This window comes from Triticum aestivum, chromosome 2A (genome assembly GCF_018294505.1).
Source record: "Triticum aestivum cultivar Chinese Spring chromosome 2A, IWGSC CS RefSeq v2.1, whole genome shotgun sequence".
Classification (NCBI taxonomy): Eukaryota; Viridiplantae; Streptophyta; class Magnoliopsida; order Poales; family Poaceae; genus Triticum; species Triticum aestivum.
The window spans coordinates 123,077,421-123,096,217 of record NC_057797.1 but is presented as its reverse complement, the minus strand read 5'-3'; the positions used below and the strand labels follow the sequence as shown (position 1 = coordinate 123,096,217).

At 45.1% G+C, this 18,797-nt stretch overlaps 2 protein-coding genes across 2 annotated transcripts; both read right to left on the bottom strand.

The window, feature by feature from the left end:
- Nucleotides 1-3,850: 3,850 nt before the first annotated feature.
- LOC123187926 (zinc finger CCCH domain-containing protein 62) lies at nucleotides 3,851-9,981 on the bottom strand. Its single transcript, XM_044599922.1, has 8 exons — nucleotides 9,450-9,981; nucleotides 7,167-7,284; nucleotides 6,908-6,969; nucleotides 6,771-6,825; nucleotides 6,595-6,691; nucleotides 6,406-6,504; nucleotides 5,853-5,961; nucleotides 3,851-5,174 (listed from the first exon to the last, which is right to left on the bottom strand). The coding sequence occupies exons 1-8, from the start codon at nucleotides 9,823-9,825 to the stop codon at nucleotides 4,396-4,398; spliced, it is 1,695 nt and encodes a 564-aa protein (XP_044455857.1). The 5' UTR covers nucleotides 9,826-9,981; the 3' UTR covers nucleotides 3,851-4,395.
- Nucleotides 9,982-13,553: 3,572 nt separating this feature from the next.
- LOC123187925 (CDPK-related kinase 5) lies at nucleotides 13,554-18,732 on the bottom strand (the record flags this gene model as incomplete). The annotated part of the gene is given in 11 exon segments (XM_044599921.1): nucleotides 13,554-14,121; nucleotides 14,217-14,384; nucleotides 14,471-14,533; nucleotides 14,615-14,722; nucleotides 15,184-15,296; nucleotides 15,371-15,667; nucleotides 15,787-15,865; nucleotides 16,198-16,306; nucleotides 16,402-16,443; nucleotides 17,220-17,350; nucleotides 18,171-18,732. Coding segments are annotated over 11 exon segments (1,812 nt in total). The 3' UTR covers nucleotides 13,554-13,980.
- Nucleotides 18,733-18,797: the final 65 nt, after the last annotated feature.

The window sequence follows — 18,797 nt, the reverse complement described above, 5'->3', positions numbered from 1 at the left end:
TAATTTACCAAGGTTCAGGGTACCACGAGGTGTGATCAGGAACGGAGCCGCCTTATTAGCATTGGGGTCAATTGACCCCAATGAAATTTGAAAATCCTTCACTAGTCTGATACTAATCACCAACATTTATAGAAGGATGAACCCACTGCCAAATATATGATCCCGTCATACTTTTTTTTCTAGCTTCGTCCCTCGGTGTAATACTCTGCTTCTGCTTGTGTGTTCTTGGTTGTGCGTTGAGAGAGAGAGAGAGAGCTCTTCTGTTTATAATGGGCATAGAGAGCTCCAAATGATCTAATGGGGATTTCCCTAGGGGCGGTTTCGGAAGTCCCTTTTATCGGCCAGAGAGGGCCATATTAGCGTTGACAATTACACTTCAAGGGCGCTGATTCTTGGGGGCATGTGCATGAAGACTTCCCGGTTGTTATCAATAAGGTCAAGCCAGCTCCGGTAGGGGAGCGACGTTTCGACGACTCGTTCTGGTGGCGGTAGCGATCGTGCATGGTTTGGACACCTTGATGTAATTTTTATTATGTTTGAGATGACTTATAATTTTGATAGATTTTATAATAGGTATAAATCTTTTTCGCAAAAAAAGAGAGAGAGAGAGAATGAATATATGGTCTCAAAGAGAAGTATACTCCAGAGAGTTGAACACATGTTTGGATACCTTTTTTTTGGAAAACGCTTTCTTTCTCTTTTATTTAAGAACAAAAAATGTTATAAACTGGGTGAAAATTATGTTGGGAGATGAAAAGAAAAATTGCTCTTTGCTTTGACGTTTGATACCCCCTCCGTAAAAAAATATAAAAGCGTTTAGATCATTAAAAAAACGTCCTTATATTTCTCTACGGAGGGAGTAATTGGTTGGCATGTCAACGACTCTTTGCTCAATCTACTTCACTTGCTTTTACCAATATATTGGCCAAATTACGAGCAACCAAGATTTTAGCCGCAGCTAAAGACTTGGTAGGGCAAGCATAGCCAAGAACCAAACACACCCATAGTTCCAAACCCTCGTTCGTGACACACTCCAAACAGCATCGATCATTGTAACCACACTCTCCTACTAGCCATTTGCTTTGATTGATGTTGGAACAACGAAGCGGCAGAAAGTACAGACACCTTCTGATTTTTGGTTTGGAACTTGAACCTTTGGCAACCTAGGAGGGGCCTAGAAAGGCAGGCAGAGAATCAAATCCAACACACCCGTCGCCGTCATCATCACCATCGAAGAGGAGCCGGGGAGGAGTGCAACGCAGATGTAGGAGGCATGTGTTCACGGTCCAATCCTGTCGGGCAAGCAAGCAAACAGCTGAGCTAAATTTGACATGATTCGTAGCCGCCGACCTTTCACTGCTGCGTAGACAGTCGACACAGACAACGAGCCTTCGCTTCGCTCGATAAACTCAAGCACATGAGACTGTTGCCGCTGCTGCACTTTCCATGGCTCGGGTTCTCCTTTGCCACGCGGTCGTGGCTTGGGCGCTTGGCCTGTGGTGGTGCATGACAGGGAAGCGGGAGCGTACAGGCAAAGCCAGAGCCCAGAGGGCGATCGTTATCGTAGAGAGTACTTTTCTTTTTAATCTGAAAAAAAAAACATGAGAAGAAAAGCGAATGCCTTCGATTGCCGTTTAGATCCTGCGAAATTATCTAGGAGTACGAGTGGCCTGAATATCTTAAGATCCAGGTGATAGGCGTGATTATGAAAAATGGATCGGATAAGATAAGGTGTTTGACTCGATGCTAGCGTTTGTGGAGGGTGGGCTCACGTACGTAGGCCCGTGGTGCCAAACCAACCGGGGAGAGCAGAGGGTTGATCGGAGTCGAAAACATTGACCTCGTGCAGAACGTAGTACGTGCGCGCGGGCGCGACTGTGGGGCGCTGGTCAGCAGAGCACAGCACGCATGCGCACTGCACCGGCGACTCGGCTACAGCCCCGGGGGACAGGGATCAGCTGACATGCACCTTTGCATGTCACCGTATGACTTGCGGCCTAAATTTATATTTAAACATTATAAAAAAATCTGAAAAAAATCATGCATGTTTATAGTACATATTAAGATAATCCTTAAAAAATTCAGATCAAAATTCGAAACATACATCAAAAAGCAAAAAAGAGAAATCTGTTATGAATAGTTGCGAATGGTTCTTTGTATACTATTCACATACGAGTTTCTCTTTTTTGCTTCTTGATGTATGTTTCGAATTTTGATCTAAATTTTTTAAGAATTATCTTAATATGTGCTATGAACATGCATGATTTTTTTTAGATTTTTTTACAATGTTTAAATATGAATTTGGGCCACAAATCACACGGTGACATGCAAATGTACATGTCACCTGATCCTTGTCGGCCCCCGGGACCGGGGATGGGACCCGCCCGACGCCCGAGGCGAACGGGTCGCATCGCGCACGCACCTGCCGACCCCACCCGCGAGCTTCGTGCTTCCCACAAAAATGGCACGCACGCATGATGATGCCCAAGGAATTTTAGCTCTCACAGCACTGATGTGCGTGAGGTGCATGTGTTTGTCCGATTAGACTTGGTTAGATTTCACTCTCCCTTTCGCCATCACGATCGAGCCCGCTGCAAAAGCTACCACCGCACAGGACACTTGCCGCAGCATGCACTTGAATCTTATTCATCGTGACAGCGCATGAAACCTCCGCCAGTATTAGGGCATTTTTAACCGATTCCCTAAAAATTAGTGAAGTAAAGCCTAGCCGATCCCCTAAAAGTTAGTGGAGTAAAGTTGGAGTAACCGTGGCCGCACCTAGTCGATCCCCTAAATGTTTAGTGGAGTAAAAATAAAATTGACTTGATTTTTGTGTCCTAATCACACCAACTTCAAACACTACATAATACATATCTTAAAAACATTCAAATTAAACACATGCATGTCCGCTCTACAATCTCAAAGGTAAGCACCATAAACAATCACTATCAAATACCAACGGGACGCGAGGTTTTATTTTTACCTTGTTGGCATTTCATCGAGCACTTGACGACCGCATTTTTTTGTTGTCGGCTGCGGCCGCCGCCTACGTCGGAGCAGTTGCCGTAGAGGCAACCAGAGTTGCCGCACGAGGCGTAGGCTTTGGACGAGGCGCCACCGCAGTCTTCTTCATCCTCTTATTGGCGGCCGCCTCGGCGAGCGCCGCCGCCGCCGTCGTCGGCTTTCGAGCCCATTTTCCTCATGTAGGTGCGGCGTGCCATTTGCCGGAGAAGCGGTGGCCACCCGGACACCATTGGTGCGGTTGGAGGCGAAGCTTGGCCCCGGTGGTTCTTTGTCATCCTCAAGCTTTTTCTTTGGCACCACCAGCGGCACGTTGGTGATTTCTGGCGGCGAAAAGCCGGCGCTGGTGGCCGGCGGGGTGAGCGGGGAGGGGGTGGGGTGGCTATCCATTCCGACCGGCTCGGAGGTCATCGGCAGCGGCGACGGCAGGGGGTTGGTGGTGGCGGTGGCGGGAGGCAGTGCGGCGCGGGAGGGCGAGAAGGAGTTTTACTCGACCGCCGCACGATGGAGTATATTTAGGAAAATTGTGGAAGGAATGGGTAGTTGGAGTAAAAAATTTACTCTGTTAACGTTTTTAGATGATCGGCTAGGTCTGCTGTAAAGGAGTAAATCAAAATTTTTACTTTTTTATGGTCGTATTGAGGATCAGTTAGAAATGCCCTTTGTTCGACGCTAAGCAGTAAACGTGCAGACAGTTTATTATAAGTCACGAAAGGAAGCGGCATCGCGTCGAATATATACAAGCGTAGCAGATGGAGAACTGACAGGAGACATGGTGCCGTCACAGGTACAGGTATTGCCAAGCCAAATGTCGACCATGACCGAGTCCTTGTTGTGTCCCCCGGCATGTGCTCGGGGAAAAGTTCACGGTTTCAGACTGTATACAATACTTAACTGTACTCAACTGATATGTTTGGTGTAGGCTGACGGCCGTATCCGCCAAAAGACTGGAGTAAGCAATTTGGTAATACTACCAATTAATATTTTTCTCAGAATCATCTTGTGATGTTTCAGAAAAAATCTACTACTTGTAGCAGATAAGTCGATTAATGAATCGATTCAGAAAATAAAGCTAGCAGATACGCCCATTTATGAACCCATTCAGCAAATGAATGGGGGTATTTCTCAAGCATTCTGGTTTACTCTCAACTTCACTGTCTCGCCTTCCTATTGCTCTCATACGCATGTATTGGAATGTCCTCACAAACATCCGTGTCAATTACAGTGGCCGTCACATTTTCCACAAGATAGACACCAGAAATGTGCAAAATCACCTCAGCGAGCTGGCAGGGTTTCCACATTTCTCACTAGTGAGTAGTGACCACTGATCAAGTGTTCAACAATCCAACTGTCATCTGATAAACTTAAACTGCCCTATCGTGGAAACCCATTACTACCACCAGAATATCTGTACTGCGGCATCACATATGCCCCATGTGGATGACGGCGGTACATAGTTTGCGATGTGTTGAATGGTGGAAACACCACTGCACGTTGATCAGGTGGAGGTTCCCTGAAATAACCAGGCGCGCGCCAGCCAGCCAGTGCTGCATTCGGGTGTTCAAAAACCATTGTAGGGTTTGGACATGAAATTGATCTGCCGTCCATATGATGTTGCCAGGCATTGCCAACTTCGCGCAATGGAGGTGGCCGCTGGGTCCTCTCGGATAAAGGATGATGTATCCCAACTGAATTTCCTGGGTATGCCTGCGGATGAGAAGCTGAACCTACGCGCCTTCCTTCAAACTGACCATGGTTGCCACCAACAGTGTTTTTTTGCTTCGAACCGGTTTTTCCTTTACTCGGCCTAGCCTCCGTGCTATGCAGGCCATTGTTAACTGGTGCTGTCCGCGGGTTTTTCTGCGAGATGGCATGATTTGTCTCCGTGTTGGCATTTTGCTGAGAACTGCTGGTGCTGGTACCAATGTTCTTATCCAGGGGGGCAGAATTTGTCTTTGCCTTCTGACGACCATCGGTGCGGTTTTTTCCAGAAGACACTCGGTGCTCTTCTTTTCGATTTTTTTGGGTAGGATGATCGGAGTTGGAGGATTGCATAGCACGTTTTCTGCCTTTAGTGATATTGGATCCGCCATCAGGCCCTCCAGGTCGAGACTGATGCTTTCCTTTTTCCTTCGATTTCTTGCCCTTAAGAGCTGAAAGAAGGATAGATACAAAAGGAAGAGGGACAAAATTAGTCTGGCACCTGGCACAGCAAACATAGACCTTCAAAATAGTAGAATTCGAAACTCCAAAGAAAATTGAGGAGACACAAGTTGAATCACACAATAGCTTAGTGAAACAAATGTAAAAAAGTGTATGCATACATCTTTCGTGGGCAACAACAGACAGCTCATCTTGCAAAAGCTTATGTATGTGTTATGCTGTTCTATGTAGATAGATTTTTAATTGATTCCTTCTGAGGAACAGCTGGTTCTACAGTAGATTCTTAAGGATCCCAATGCCAGTCGATTAGACCAAACCAAACTTTAGAGTATACTACAGACATCAAAATCAAAATCCAAATAAGAAATGGTCACAAACTGCTGGTATTTGTACTGTCTAACCATCATCGTAGAAGTCATTAGCATACAGTAAGGTTCAAACTTTAACATCGAATACGGAAAATGTACTACGTTCTAGAAAAGATATTTTTCTAGGGCAGAGAAGAGGATTTATTAAACAAATACAACAGCTTTTAACACAGTATCTCCTCGATCGAATACTAACCCACATATGCAATAACATCAGTTAGTTCAGAACTGGGATAGTAATAACAGCGAAATATAATCTGTCCCAGGAACAACCAAGGTTATGTTGCCAATAGAATTTACCGTGTCCTCCAGAATTACGTCTATTTGAAGCACGGACACGCCTTGCAGCATCTCCTCTATTGTGCTTTTCTTCTAGAGCCTTCAACCTATTCGCTTCATTTGCCCAAGCCTAGAATTAAAACAAAAGAATTGCTACATGAACATGAAAATCATACGGGGCCATCTTGTGACAAGGTCAATATATCAATGCATAAGTACACACCATCTGAGAATTGTCCAAACATCCTCAAAATGGTGCATGTGTAAAATAAGCTTCATTTTTCCCATTTATGTTGGTGTGGTTAAAAGCTATAATTCATGCATACCCAAACAGCAGAATGGATCAATAAGATTATCTGTAGCTACCTCATACGAGTAGTATGAAAGGCAACATAAACTTGATATTTGGTATGCACAGATCGATAACATTCCAATAGCACAATATCTAAAAAGACAGCATAGAATTATAAGTATGATTAAGTGCGTGCGTTGGGTAATATTGAAGTGTTCTAATATCAAAAATGTGATTTGCAGAAACTAGTGCAAACTAATTCTGGTAAAGAGCAGTTCCTACCTGACGGAAAGTCATCATTCTGTATAGATTGCGTCCTTTGACAAGTAGCAGATACAAAGGTGGTAATTTGCCTACTCCTTTGCTCCAGAACACTTGAATCTATTGAATTGAACAACTAACATAGTCACAAAGGCCATAATAAGAGGGGGAAAAACAATAGCAGTACTATATCACTGAATCGATCCTTACAGTAAATGTGTGTTGCTGCTTGTCTTTACCATAACTTTCCTTAACAACTTTCCCAGCTACTATTCGCTTCCCCATACATTTTGAGTGCCTTTTGCCACTGTCATAACCAAAGGAGAATCACATTACCATTCCAAAGAGACACAGGATGCTCTAGTGCAAGAAACACCAATGAGTACCTTTTCTCGTGAACCTTTTGTTTGAATAAGACAGTATCACCTCGACAGACATCGCCTAATTCACAGACCATGGTCAACTGCCTTCCATAATTTTGTATGCAGATAAGAGAAAGCTTCCATGACAAGTGGGAACTCACCTTTACAGTTAATACAAAAGGATGACCGAGGATAAATCTTCTCAGGATCTTCATCTTTGAACCTATTTCAGAAATGTCGCATCACCATATAACAGGGGATTTGGGATTAAAGAAAAACCAAGAACAAAAATAATAATGCAGGGAGTGTTTTTTTAAATGTGACTATCGATATCAGATGCAAAAGCTATTCGTCCCAATAGTTGAGGACAAGCGCCAATTTACTGAATAGTTCATGACTAGGACATATCAAATAACGAACCTCCGATGCAGCATTATTCTTTCGACACAAGTTGCTATGTCCCCAACTTGGGGAAGACCGTTATTCTTTAAATATGCTTTGCACTCCGCCAACTTAATCCCATCCAGGTTTCTCCCACCTACAAGAAAATATTGCTCATCAAATTATGTAGGAAATAAGAGAGTACACTCAGATATAAGGACCATGATGTTCAATAAATTCATGTTTTGCTCTGGAACAAACAGAACAAAAGCAAGGTCTAGCCATATCATATAGCACTGTCCTAACTTCTACCATCTCAAACATGACAGAAGTCGTGCCAAGGATTCCAGCTCAATTCAACCACTGGTTTTCATTGAAGTTGGTCCTGCCAATTGCTCATATCCATTTCAACAACCATTCTGCCTGTATTTCAAAACAAATTATAGCTGCCTACAAAAATATCTACATAATTTGGGAATCCTATTTCTTCAGGTGAGGCTGTGATGTTCAATATCACTAGGAGGCAGACCACATTCTGCGACTAAATTCAGTTGCACTAGATTCCTCCAACCAGCAAGAAATCAGATCGAGTTCCCCCTGGATGTATCCCACCACGAACAACGTTAATTCTCAACAGCCCACAGGGTTCCAGGGTGCAGCATCATCCACGGTGTCCAATATCACTCAAGGAAGACTATGTTTCGCGACTTGATTGAGTTGCACTAGATTTTATAACTTGATTGACTTGATTGAGTTGCACTATTGGCTAAGATCACGGAAATACTCCCCTCCCTCCCCCAGCGTCGCCCCCGCTCGGGCGACTCGGGCGGGATCTAAAACCCTAGCCGCCGGGGGTCCCCATCCGTCCTCCACTCCCTCCGCCGCCGCCGAAGGACGCCGCCGGCTATAGCCCGGGGCTGATGGCGGTGGCGGGGGTCTTCCCTCTTGCCTGCGCCGTGCGGGCGGTGCGGAGCCCCGCGGCGTGGGTGGCACGGCCGATCTGGCCTGGCGGCGCGGCGGGCCTGCCTTCCGGCGGCGGCGTGGCGGCTGCCTCGGCCAAGGGCGGCGATGGTGGGGTGCGGCAGCCAGCCCTGTCTCGGGCTGCGTGGCGGCGTTCGGCGGCGGCGGCTGGGTCTGCGGCGACACACCATCTGACCTCGGATCGACTGTGGCGGCATGGAGGGCCTGGTGGTTGGGTCGGCACCATGCGGGTTGTGCCCTCCGGACAGATCTGATCTGGCCGGTGCGGCCTGCGCCATGTGCGGCGGCTCAGATCGGCGGCGACCCGTGCGCACAATACGTGATGGAGGTTCTTCGAGCAGATCCGGGTGAAAACCTTGTGCTTGGCTTGATGCCAAGACCGGCGTTGGTGGCACCCTGTGGTGTCATTACCTTCTTGAAGGCATCGCCATGGAGAAGCTCTAGACCTCTATCCGCTACCTTCGAGGGAAACTCTAGATCAGTAGATCGGATGACGGCGGCGCGTTGGTGTCGTTTCCTCCTTGGGGGCGTCATTCTTGGAGGCGTACACGGGATCGATGGATCAACGGGTGCCTTTTTTGGTGGAGCGGTAATTCATCCTTCACATTGATGACGGCGGATCTCGGCGGCGTGGTGCAGTGGAGACTCGGCGCCCAATGCGCGGTGATGGACTCGCGCAGGTGGAGGTAGTTGTCTGGCGTCAAGGTGGCGTCGATGACGGAGTGGCCTGACAAGGTAGAAGCCTCAATATCTGCTCTGAAGACGGACCTGTGGAAGATGGCAGCGACGACACATGTGAGTGCGTCAGACCAGTTTATGCCCAAGACCCGGTATGTGGCTCGGCTGGGGCTTCTAGCTTTTGATGATAGGCTTAGGTGAGTAGACCGGGTATGTGGCCCAGGTAGCACCCCTTCATCATATGGATAGGAGTAGTGGCATATGTTGCCAAGATGGCGGATTCAAGCATATTGTTGTAATACTTTGTAAGGTCCTCGAAAATAATCAATAAAGTGGCCGGGGGTCATCCTCCTTTTCTAAAAAAAAAACTAGATTTTACTAACCCACAGGTGCTCACAGATTGAGTCTCCTCTGGATGCAATCCATACCACGAAGCTACTTCCCCGACAGGGTTCTAAGCTTACAGTACGCAGAACTATCTAGTACAAGTTTATTAGATCAACAGTGCCAAGCACATGCCACGTTTTCCAAGAATCAAACGGCAATCAGCACTATCTACGAGTTCCAATTCCGCTCCAGATTTTCAAAAATATCGCCTGCCTATAGAACGCAATCATCCGAATTACGGCCGAGAGCAAACGAGAAAGGGATAGAGGTGCATACGGCGGAGGAGATCGGCGATTTTGGTGCAGGCAGCCTCGCTCCGATCCGCGCCGGGTCGTTCCGCCCCCGCTTCCCCCTCGTTCCCCGCGCGGCCGCCTTCCTCATCGTCGTCCTCATCGTCTTCGCTGTCGCTGTCGCTGATGTCGACGTAGCTCTCGCCGCTGTCGCTGACGTCGACGCAGCTCTCGCCGCTGTCGCTGATGTCGATGTAGTCTTCGTCGCTGCTGGGCTCCTCCTCCTCCTCCGACGACGACCCGGACTCTTCGGATCCGCCGGCATCGGAATCCGAGGAGATGTCGATGGGCGCGTGGCCCTCTTCCTCATCTGCCGCCACCGCCGCCGCCGCCGCCGCGGCGCGCCCTCTTGTTACCGGCATCGCGGCGTCCTTGCGCGCCACCGGATTGCCTTCCGCCGCGCCGCCGTGCCGCCGCTTTGCCCCTCGGCCTTCGCGTTTTCCCCCTTTTGGTTGCCTCGGAGAAAAATGGAAAGGCGGATTTATATGATTTATATTGCCTTGTCAGACCAGCAACGTCTGCAGCCTCTCCACAAGTAACGTCACTTTATAAGTTCCAGAAATTCAAATTTTGAATGAACGGCCGTTGGGTTGGGACATTTGGATTGACGTGTTGCTCAGAAGAAAGCCTCAACGGCTCAGATCAGAGCTTAGCTTGCCAATGCCATGGTAGCTGTTTTGGTAACTTCTCCATCCGTCCCATAATATGCTTACGTATTGGAGACGTGACTCCTTTGACGTATGGATCACACACTGATGTATGGATCCGGACCCATCCATCAATGACCCAACCTCAGGGGGGCGTACGTCAGCGGATCCCGGCTCCACGTATTGGAGGGAGTAGTAATATTTGGACTAAATTTTAGCAAAACTAGTTGTAGAGATTTTTAGAAAAAGCAGTTTTAAGTTGTTGTTTTGTTCAAGCTAGTCGATCGAATACTTTGTTTGGACTTATAAACTTCAAATATGGCCGTCAATGAGACAAGAGTATTAAATAGATTTTCATCTCTAGTTTTCTCTTCTCTCCGATTTTCTGTCGTCGCTGGTCTCTCTCTCTCCCTTAACGAGCACACATGTATCGCCGACGAGGCCCTCATGGTGCCAACACTCAGATACCTTCCTGCTACTAATGCATCAAATGTGGTCGAGCACGATGCCTTCTCCGTCACACCTCGAGAGTGGAAGAAGCGGACGACGGTGACATGTTATCAAGATGATGACCGTCAAGGGACGATGGCAGTTGAGTCCTTCAAGGGCCAAGGGCGGTGTTGCATGTTGTGGTGGCAAAATCGATGTTGAATGCTTCAAGGGGCAAGGGCGGTGTTGCATGTTGTGGTGGCGAGATCAACGTCGCCAGAAGAACCTCACATATCCGGGACTGGCTTTTGGGATGACAAACCCATGACTAGGGTTGGTTCACAGGAAGCGAGTTTTTGAATATTAGTAGACTATCACAAAACGTAAAAGTATGAGCGTAGGCAAAATCGGTTGTAATGATAGTTAGAATAATTATGGTATCTAAAGAGAATTGAGAGCTTCTCGCAAGTCTCACGTGCCATCTTCCCCAAAAAAAGTCTCACATGCCTTAAGCGTGCGTTTGGTTTGAGCTCAATTTCACCCTACCAAATAAATTAGCCACTCAAATTTTTGGTGATTTGTTTCAGGGAACATTATTGCACTTTATTTTCGATGACGTTCAAAGGGATTGTTACAAATATCAAGTGGCGCAACTAGCCAAATATGGCAACCAACATCTAAAGATAATGAGAATTTAGCTACACTATCCGCCTTATGTTTACTCTTGCGACTTCCATAGACAACACGACAGTACTCGAAATCCCTTGCACGAGCAATGATTTCCCTGACAATGGCACCATGCCTTCCTCCTACATTTCGATATATCCTGCTCAACGGTTGCACAGTCAGAGGCGTTGGGTAAGTGTTTGGCAGCAGATCATCCGCTAGAGCTTGAGCTTCTCAGCGGGCTAGGGCTTCAAATGTCGTGTCGATCGTATGCTCAGGAACTTCTTCATTAGACAGAACCCAAACACATCTCAACATCGAGCGGTCAATCAAAGAATGATGTCGTGAGTCTTGACAACCACATAATGAGCAATTAGGAGTGCTAGACATATTTCGATGGTGAAGAAGATCATAACATGTGATCGGCTGTTGGGCAAGTCTTTGTAAACACACCTTAATGTTTGCATTTCTACATCTCATCTATGAGCTCACATACGATGGTAGCATTTCCATTTGTTCATGTGGTAATTGGCCTCATCGTCCCTTGTCGAGGAAGCCAGTTGTGACACAATATTTCAGTGGAGGCTCCGTCATCTATTCTTTTTATAAGGCCATGGGCTAGAATATCACGTACTTTAATGATTGATCTCCTGATTTATGATGAGTGAGAGCCAAGATTCACATCAAGGATTGAGCTATCTGGATAGTAAACCGTTTTCAATATTCTCGCACTCAAAGAACTAGGTTCTTCCAATAATCTCCATGCTTGCCTTGCTAGACACGCAAGGTTAAACATCTCGAAATCACGAAAACCTAACCCAAGCCACTTTATGTTCACCTCCTTTGCTTCGCCACCAGTATTTCCCTATAAAAGTGTTAATATACTCGCAGAGCCCAAGTGAGAGTTTAAAATAGAACATAAAATAAACCGGGATAGTTTGTACCACCGACTTGATCACCACATATTTTCCCCCAACAAACAATAAATTTCCAAGCTAACCTTGAATCTTGTAGATGTGATGTTCTCAGCTCGAGCTCAAATGAGCTCAGGTGAACAATAAAATCACCCAAAAAAACAAATTCTATTTTTTCTGTGTCAAACATTGACAATTGTTCTAAGTACTTGTAAAATTTCATCATGGAATAACATTTGTGCAAGTCGTGGAAAAAGAACAAAATCAATGCTGCAAAAAAGTTATTTTCAAAAGCATTTTACATTGCTAATTTTTTTTTATTTTATTGCCACGACTTCCACAAATGTCATTCATGATGAAACTTTGCAAGCATTGAAAACATTTGTTAAAATTTATAAAAAATAGTTCTTTTCAAAAATTTCAGACTTTATTGTTTGAGCAGTTTTAACATGCTCCCTCTTACCCCTCTTTTCTCATGAGAGGTAAAAGTATATAATAGATCTGAGCCGTTGATCTCATTAATTAGTGATCTGATTAACTCTTACCTTCTTACCTTAGATGTAAGGCCTTCTTTGGTTTGGAGGAATTTCATAGAAATTTTAGAGGATAGGATTCTTATAGGATTTTTTTTTTCTTTTAGAGCCCTTTGATTCATAGGAATAGATTCCTATTCCTACATAGGATTGGTTCCTATCCTCCACATTTCATAGGAAAATAAAAATGAGCCTAGACTCAATGGAAAAATTTCTTTGGTGTCAACCAAATGACATCTCGTTTCCTATTCCTACTCATAGGATTTGAGATACATGTCATCTCATTTCCTACAAAATTCCTATTCCTACAATAATCCTATCCTATGAATCAAAAAAGGCCTAAAAAGAAAGGGTAAGAGGAAGCATGTTAAAATTTGTCTTACTGTTTATACCGAGCTCACATGAGGTCGAGCTGAGAAGGACACTTTTGGAATCTTGCTCCATATTTCCATGCTTCAAGTACTTGAAGGTCTCACTATTTGACTTGCCCACCTCTAGCAGTTTGAGGGCAACCCTTGCTAAAAAAACACCTATGATTTATCAAGATTCACCCTACGATCAAATTTGAGTGAATGTTTATCTTCCTGATGAAGTGACCAATATTGACAAAAAATGCCAACTATCCAAACAAATCAAGGGCAAAAAATTTGGCTATAACCAAAGAAATGGTAAGGTCCGTTTCAGACACCAACCAAACATATCACGAGTATCAGCCATACAAAAATGAAATCAGTGCTCTTGTCCATGCGACGATAGACAGCCATACAAAAATGAAACCAGTGCTCTTGTAAATGCGACGACAGCCACCCATCCTTCACTCGGCACCATAAGGCCGTAGGGTAAAATCAGAGTCAGACAATTAGGAAGAACGTTGAAGCAAAACCGGGTGAGCAGCACAAAATTCAAGCATCTTCAACTCAATCAATATAACGGCACACTGACGACAAAAGGGCGACTCTGCTCCAGTTACATGAACGGGGGCATTTTACAACGCTGCCCACAGCGACAGGACATGGCTGGGCGGGCTATTCTAAGAGACTGTTAGAGGCATCACATGTTGCCGAGACACGGGTGAAATTTCCTTTTCCTAACCTACTAAAAGATGATGCTGATGAACTTTGAAGAAGACGGTGGTGATCAGTACACGGGCGACCGCAAATAGAACTCTATATTCAGATTAGTGGCAAAACCAGGCGGGTTCTAGCGCAGGCAGCGTCGTGTCGTGTCATGTTGACCTCGGTGTGCAGTCTTGGCCTTGCTTGCTAAGTTGGGCTGGGGCTGGGGCTGGGGCAGCATAAATTTGTACTGTCGTTAGAGATTATCAACAGCTATCTCATCTTTGACAGGGACCTGCTGGACATGCCATGCAGCAACTTGACAAACCCGAGGAAGCTGAGCTTCCCATCGGTGTGCCGGATCCAGTCCTGTAGAACGACGTGCAGCGGCACGGAAGGGCTGAGACCCAGTTCCTGAAACACCAAGTAGCATCATAGGAAATGTGTGAAGGGACTCCAAATTTATCAGTTAGAGAATGAAAATAGACAGGGAGGAAGATATCACGTACTGAAGCTAGCTCGTCGATTACAATGGCTCGATTGCCATCCTTCTCGAAAATTTCATAAGCGGATCTCGCATGTTGCTCCCATCTGTCTAATGCTTCAAGCTGGTGAACACTTACTGCAGCTGCACAGAACTCGTGGAAGTCCATTCTTCTGTACTGAAGAGCGCTCAGCTGAAAAGACAATTCAGGTATACCGTGAGTACAGTTTATGCTGGATGAAAATTCTGTCTTTAAGATCAACAACATAAGTAATGTACCGAGACAAGAATCTCCTGAACTCGTGTTTCTTTCATCGCATCAGTGGCTTCTCTTGTTAAGGCCTAAAAAGGAAGGAAGAGGAGTCAGCAAGGGGGTTCAAAATGAATGGGAGAGAACATATCAGAGCTCTATGACGAACCAACCATTCTGATATTATCTAGCGTGATACATCCATTTCTATCAGGCTCTAATAAGGAGAACTGCCCTTTGAGATAAAAAAGCTCATCAACAGTCAAAGTCTTCGACAAAGCCTGTAATGGATCAAGAAAGATACATCAACGGCTGCAGCTTGCAGAGGAAAGTAAAAGCGGTCAGCCATAGGTATCAAAAGAATATTTTGACAGCACCACTTTGAGGTTCAAATAAAGTGGCATCCCCTCTTTATGCTATTTTAACAGGAGAGAATTGCAAACAAATAGAACTGTACAAGCATTTCATTTTGGAACTTATAAAACCAATGGTACAAAAAGTAGGCGTCCAATTTTTTTAATGAAAATTATACACATGTAATGATATTGATCAGGAATTTGTACAAGGCATGTGGACTTGAAAGTATTAAACATCTAACAAAATACTAGGTTACTGCACAACCATTCAAAGCCTTGAGTAGAAAAAATGCTGTAATATAAAAGCAAGTCCAGATTTGAAGCAACAGCATATATCTATGTGGAACAACAGGAGAAAAAACAGAACAGGTTTTATCAATGCAGACCTTCAGAGCAGCTTTACGTAACGATGAAGAACGAATATAAGCTTTGATAAGACGAAATATAAGGACGTCCAATGGCATCTTAATGTCATTGTAATTTCTAATCCATGGATGACCTGAAAAACATGATATAAGGCAGAGTTAGCAATGTAAGTTTAAACTGGATCCATACATACAGACTGAAACTCACCTAAAGCTTGTGCTGCAGTCATCCTTCTACGTGGATCCTTGCATAGCAAGCGCTTAACGAAGTCCATTGCTTCTGGAGTCAGAGAAGGCCAAGGTGCCTCATTATAACTGGGGTCAGCTTTGAGAACAGAACGAAATATGCCAGATTCAGTGCGTGCCCAAAAAGGGCGGCTGCCACAAAGGAGGATATATGCAATGACACCGATACTCCAGACATCCGCTTCTGTGCTATAGCATCTATGCAGAACTTCCGGAGCAACATAATAAGCACTTCCAACGATATCATTTAGTCTCTCATCTGCATAAGGTATTAGACCACTGCATTAAAAAAGTGCTAGTGGATAGTATTATCTTCACTGATGGCAAGTACAAATCAACAAATTAACAGATATGCAGATTGATGAGCAAGAAACTAACCTGGTTTTACAAAATCTGATAATCCAAAGTCAATTGTCTTAAGTTGAGAGTTCTCATCTTTCGAAGTAAAAAGAAAATTCTGAAGAGAAAAAACACAACATTTTAGAAATCCATTGCAATGTCAAATACAAAAACAGTAAAATTAGATCTTATTCACAGGAGAAGAGAAAGGCAATACAATAAATACACCATCTAAGGAATGTCATGAACAAATTATACGTCCTTTGGAACAGTGTAATTTTTTTTCTTTCAAAAAGGAGGTTCGAACATTGGAAGTAGAAACAGGTAGCCATCGCCATTTGCCTTAAAAGTCATGGCTTGTTTACCAGCACTATTTAAATCATCACTTTCTAATATCTCAAACATGGTAATGATGACAACTGATGAGATGCAGGTAAAACTGAACTTCACCTCTGGTTTGAGATCCCTATGAACCACTCCCTGAATGTGGCAAAAAGCGACAACATTCAATATTTGCACCAGGACAGACTTTGCATCATCCTCGGAGTACTTTCCACCTCTACTTAAAATGAATGCAAAACATAAGCTATATTAAAGTATTTCGTAATAAACCATGATGTTGTATAACATAATGTAAGTTTACTTGTAGCTTACCTGGAAAGTATTCTATCCAGAAGCTCCCCGCCCTCACACAACCTAAACAACGGGATTTTTAATTAGATATTAAAAAAACTAAACATGGCGTGGATGGCATTTGAAATCCAGAATAGAGCATACAGGGATCACTATCAGCGGAAGGTATAGAAGCTAAATATAGATGCCAAAAAACAGATGCCTAATATAAGGCAACATTCAACGACCTGTAGTAATGACATCATCTGGATTTGGCCATATCTAGAAATCCTTTTTATTGGCAAAATATTTGTTGTCAAGTTTGGGCAATTGGGCGGGAAAATAAAAGAGTATCCAGTTGCACTGCAAGCATATTTAAAACAGTGTGGCCGCCCCAAATGGCATTAATGTATGTTCATTTTCATCATGCATTATCAAGTGATAACTGCTCAGATTATTTAAATTGCCAGTAACTAACCTGAGAACAAGAACTAACGTAAGAACAAGAACTAACCTAAGAACTGAAAAGGTAACTAACCGTCCAGACATATGGATGAAATAACATATGGTTGTTAACTACATTTTTAAGCACACAAGATAACGCATTATATGCTTCTGAAAGGTAATTATTGCCGCATCAGCAATAAGTAGATCAAAGAATCTTAATAAAAAGGGACTGTGGAAAACTATTGAAGTTGCGTCAATAAAATGGAACTGATTATTCAGTGAGTTTGTTTTCTATGCTTGTAGTTGAGAGTAAAGCTACTCTACTCTGCTTGACATCTTAAGGAGTGCATCCTCATAGCATGTGAAATTGAAGTCAAAACACATTGTGTGACTATCAAGGTGCTGGAACTTACTCCATGACTATGTAGACATTTTCGTTGTCCTCATATGCATCATAAAACTGAACCAAGTTCTTGTGTCCTGCCAAAGCCTTCAAAATTTTCACCTCCCTGCGGACATCCTCTATAGCAATGGATGTTGTCATCTGACAAGAGATTAGAGCAACTTCAGATGATACTAAAAAATGTACATAGGAGGAGTGAGGAACTAAGTTCATGCCTAGCAACGACACAATGATGGTATTAATCCTCAAGTAAGGCATTGAAATGTGGTGACCCAAACAAGGGAGATTACAACTATGGAGAGATTAAACCAGATCGCACAGCCATAAAAGAGCGATAGGCAAAGTAGTTACGGAATATCAAGTGTAAACTCCATAACAAAAAATGACAGGACTTACTCAGATCTCATCATTCAAGTGGGTATATTTAATGTTTTACAGCACAAAATTTAATATGTTACCTAGTACGTACCATGCAACAATGCTGAACGTAGAAGATCTCGTAATCCATATTATTCTTATATACAGGTATGCAGCATGTGATAAAACTAGATATTCTTTTCACAATGCACGATGTAGATCAATAGCATGTTAGTACATGAACCCATGATGTCAGGTTACATCTGTAACAAGGCACATCTACTCGACTACTCGTGTAGACAAGAAGGGGCCACGTTTCTTAAGAAATGAACAGGCATGCATCCAGTTCTCAAAAACTTTGATTAGACTATATTAGTGAGTGGTTGCTTTCAGGAACACATGCTTTACCTTTCTCTGTTCAACAAAATATGAAGGACATTTATACAGCATCAATCAAAACCGCAAAAGTCATGAGAGTACCGAATTATCCAACAGAAATTCACAAATCTAAACTAGCGCGGCATCAACTTTCAGAAAAACTAGCGAACGGATCCGATATTTTTTATTTTTGAAGCGTTTGCAGAGGTTGCGGGTAGGTCATCACCTTGGCCTTGGGGATGACCTTGACGGCGACGGCGTCGCCCTTGCGCGCGCCCTTCCTGATCCTGGCGGCGCAGGTGTATCCGAAGTGGCCCCTGCCGACCTCGTCCCCGAGGTCGTACTTGGCGGCGAAGCCCTTGTTGAAGCCGAAGCCCTTGTCGAGGCCCCTCCCGCCGTCGCCGTCCTCCTCGGGGATCGCCGGGCGCGGCGGGCCGTGGCGCCGCGCGAGCGCCTGGCGGATGTGCTTGGCGGGCGAGGGCGGCGGGAAGGGCAGGCGCAGGAGGCGCCGGGCCGGGGTGGCGGGCGCCGGGGACTTGGTGCCCGCCGGGGCGGGGGACCTGGAGGAGGCCCTGGGGGAGGCCGCGGAGGAGGAGGAGAAGAGGTGGTGCGCCGGGCTGGGGCTGGGCGTGGAGAAGGGGAAGAAGGGGGACGACGTCCAGTGCTTCTTGGAGGCCGGCGTGGCGGGCGCCGTGGAGGAGGGCGGCGGCGGCGTGGCCGGCGCGGGCGGCGGCGGGGAGGCCCCGTCGGCGTCGCGGGTGCGCGGCTTGGCGTGGCAGCCCCCCATGGCGGCGGCGGGCGGCGGGTGGGATCTGGATCGCGGTGGTGGCGCGATGGCGGTGGGGCGCGCGCT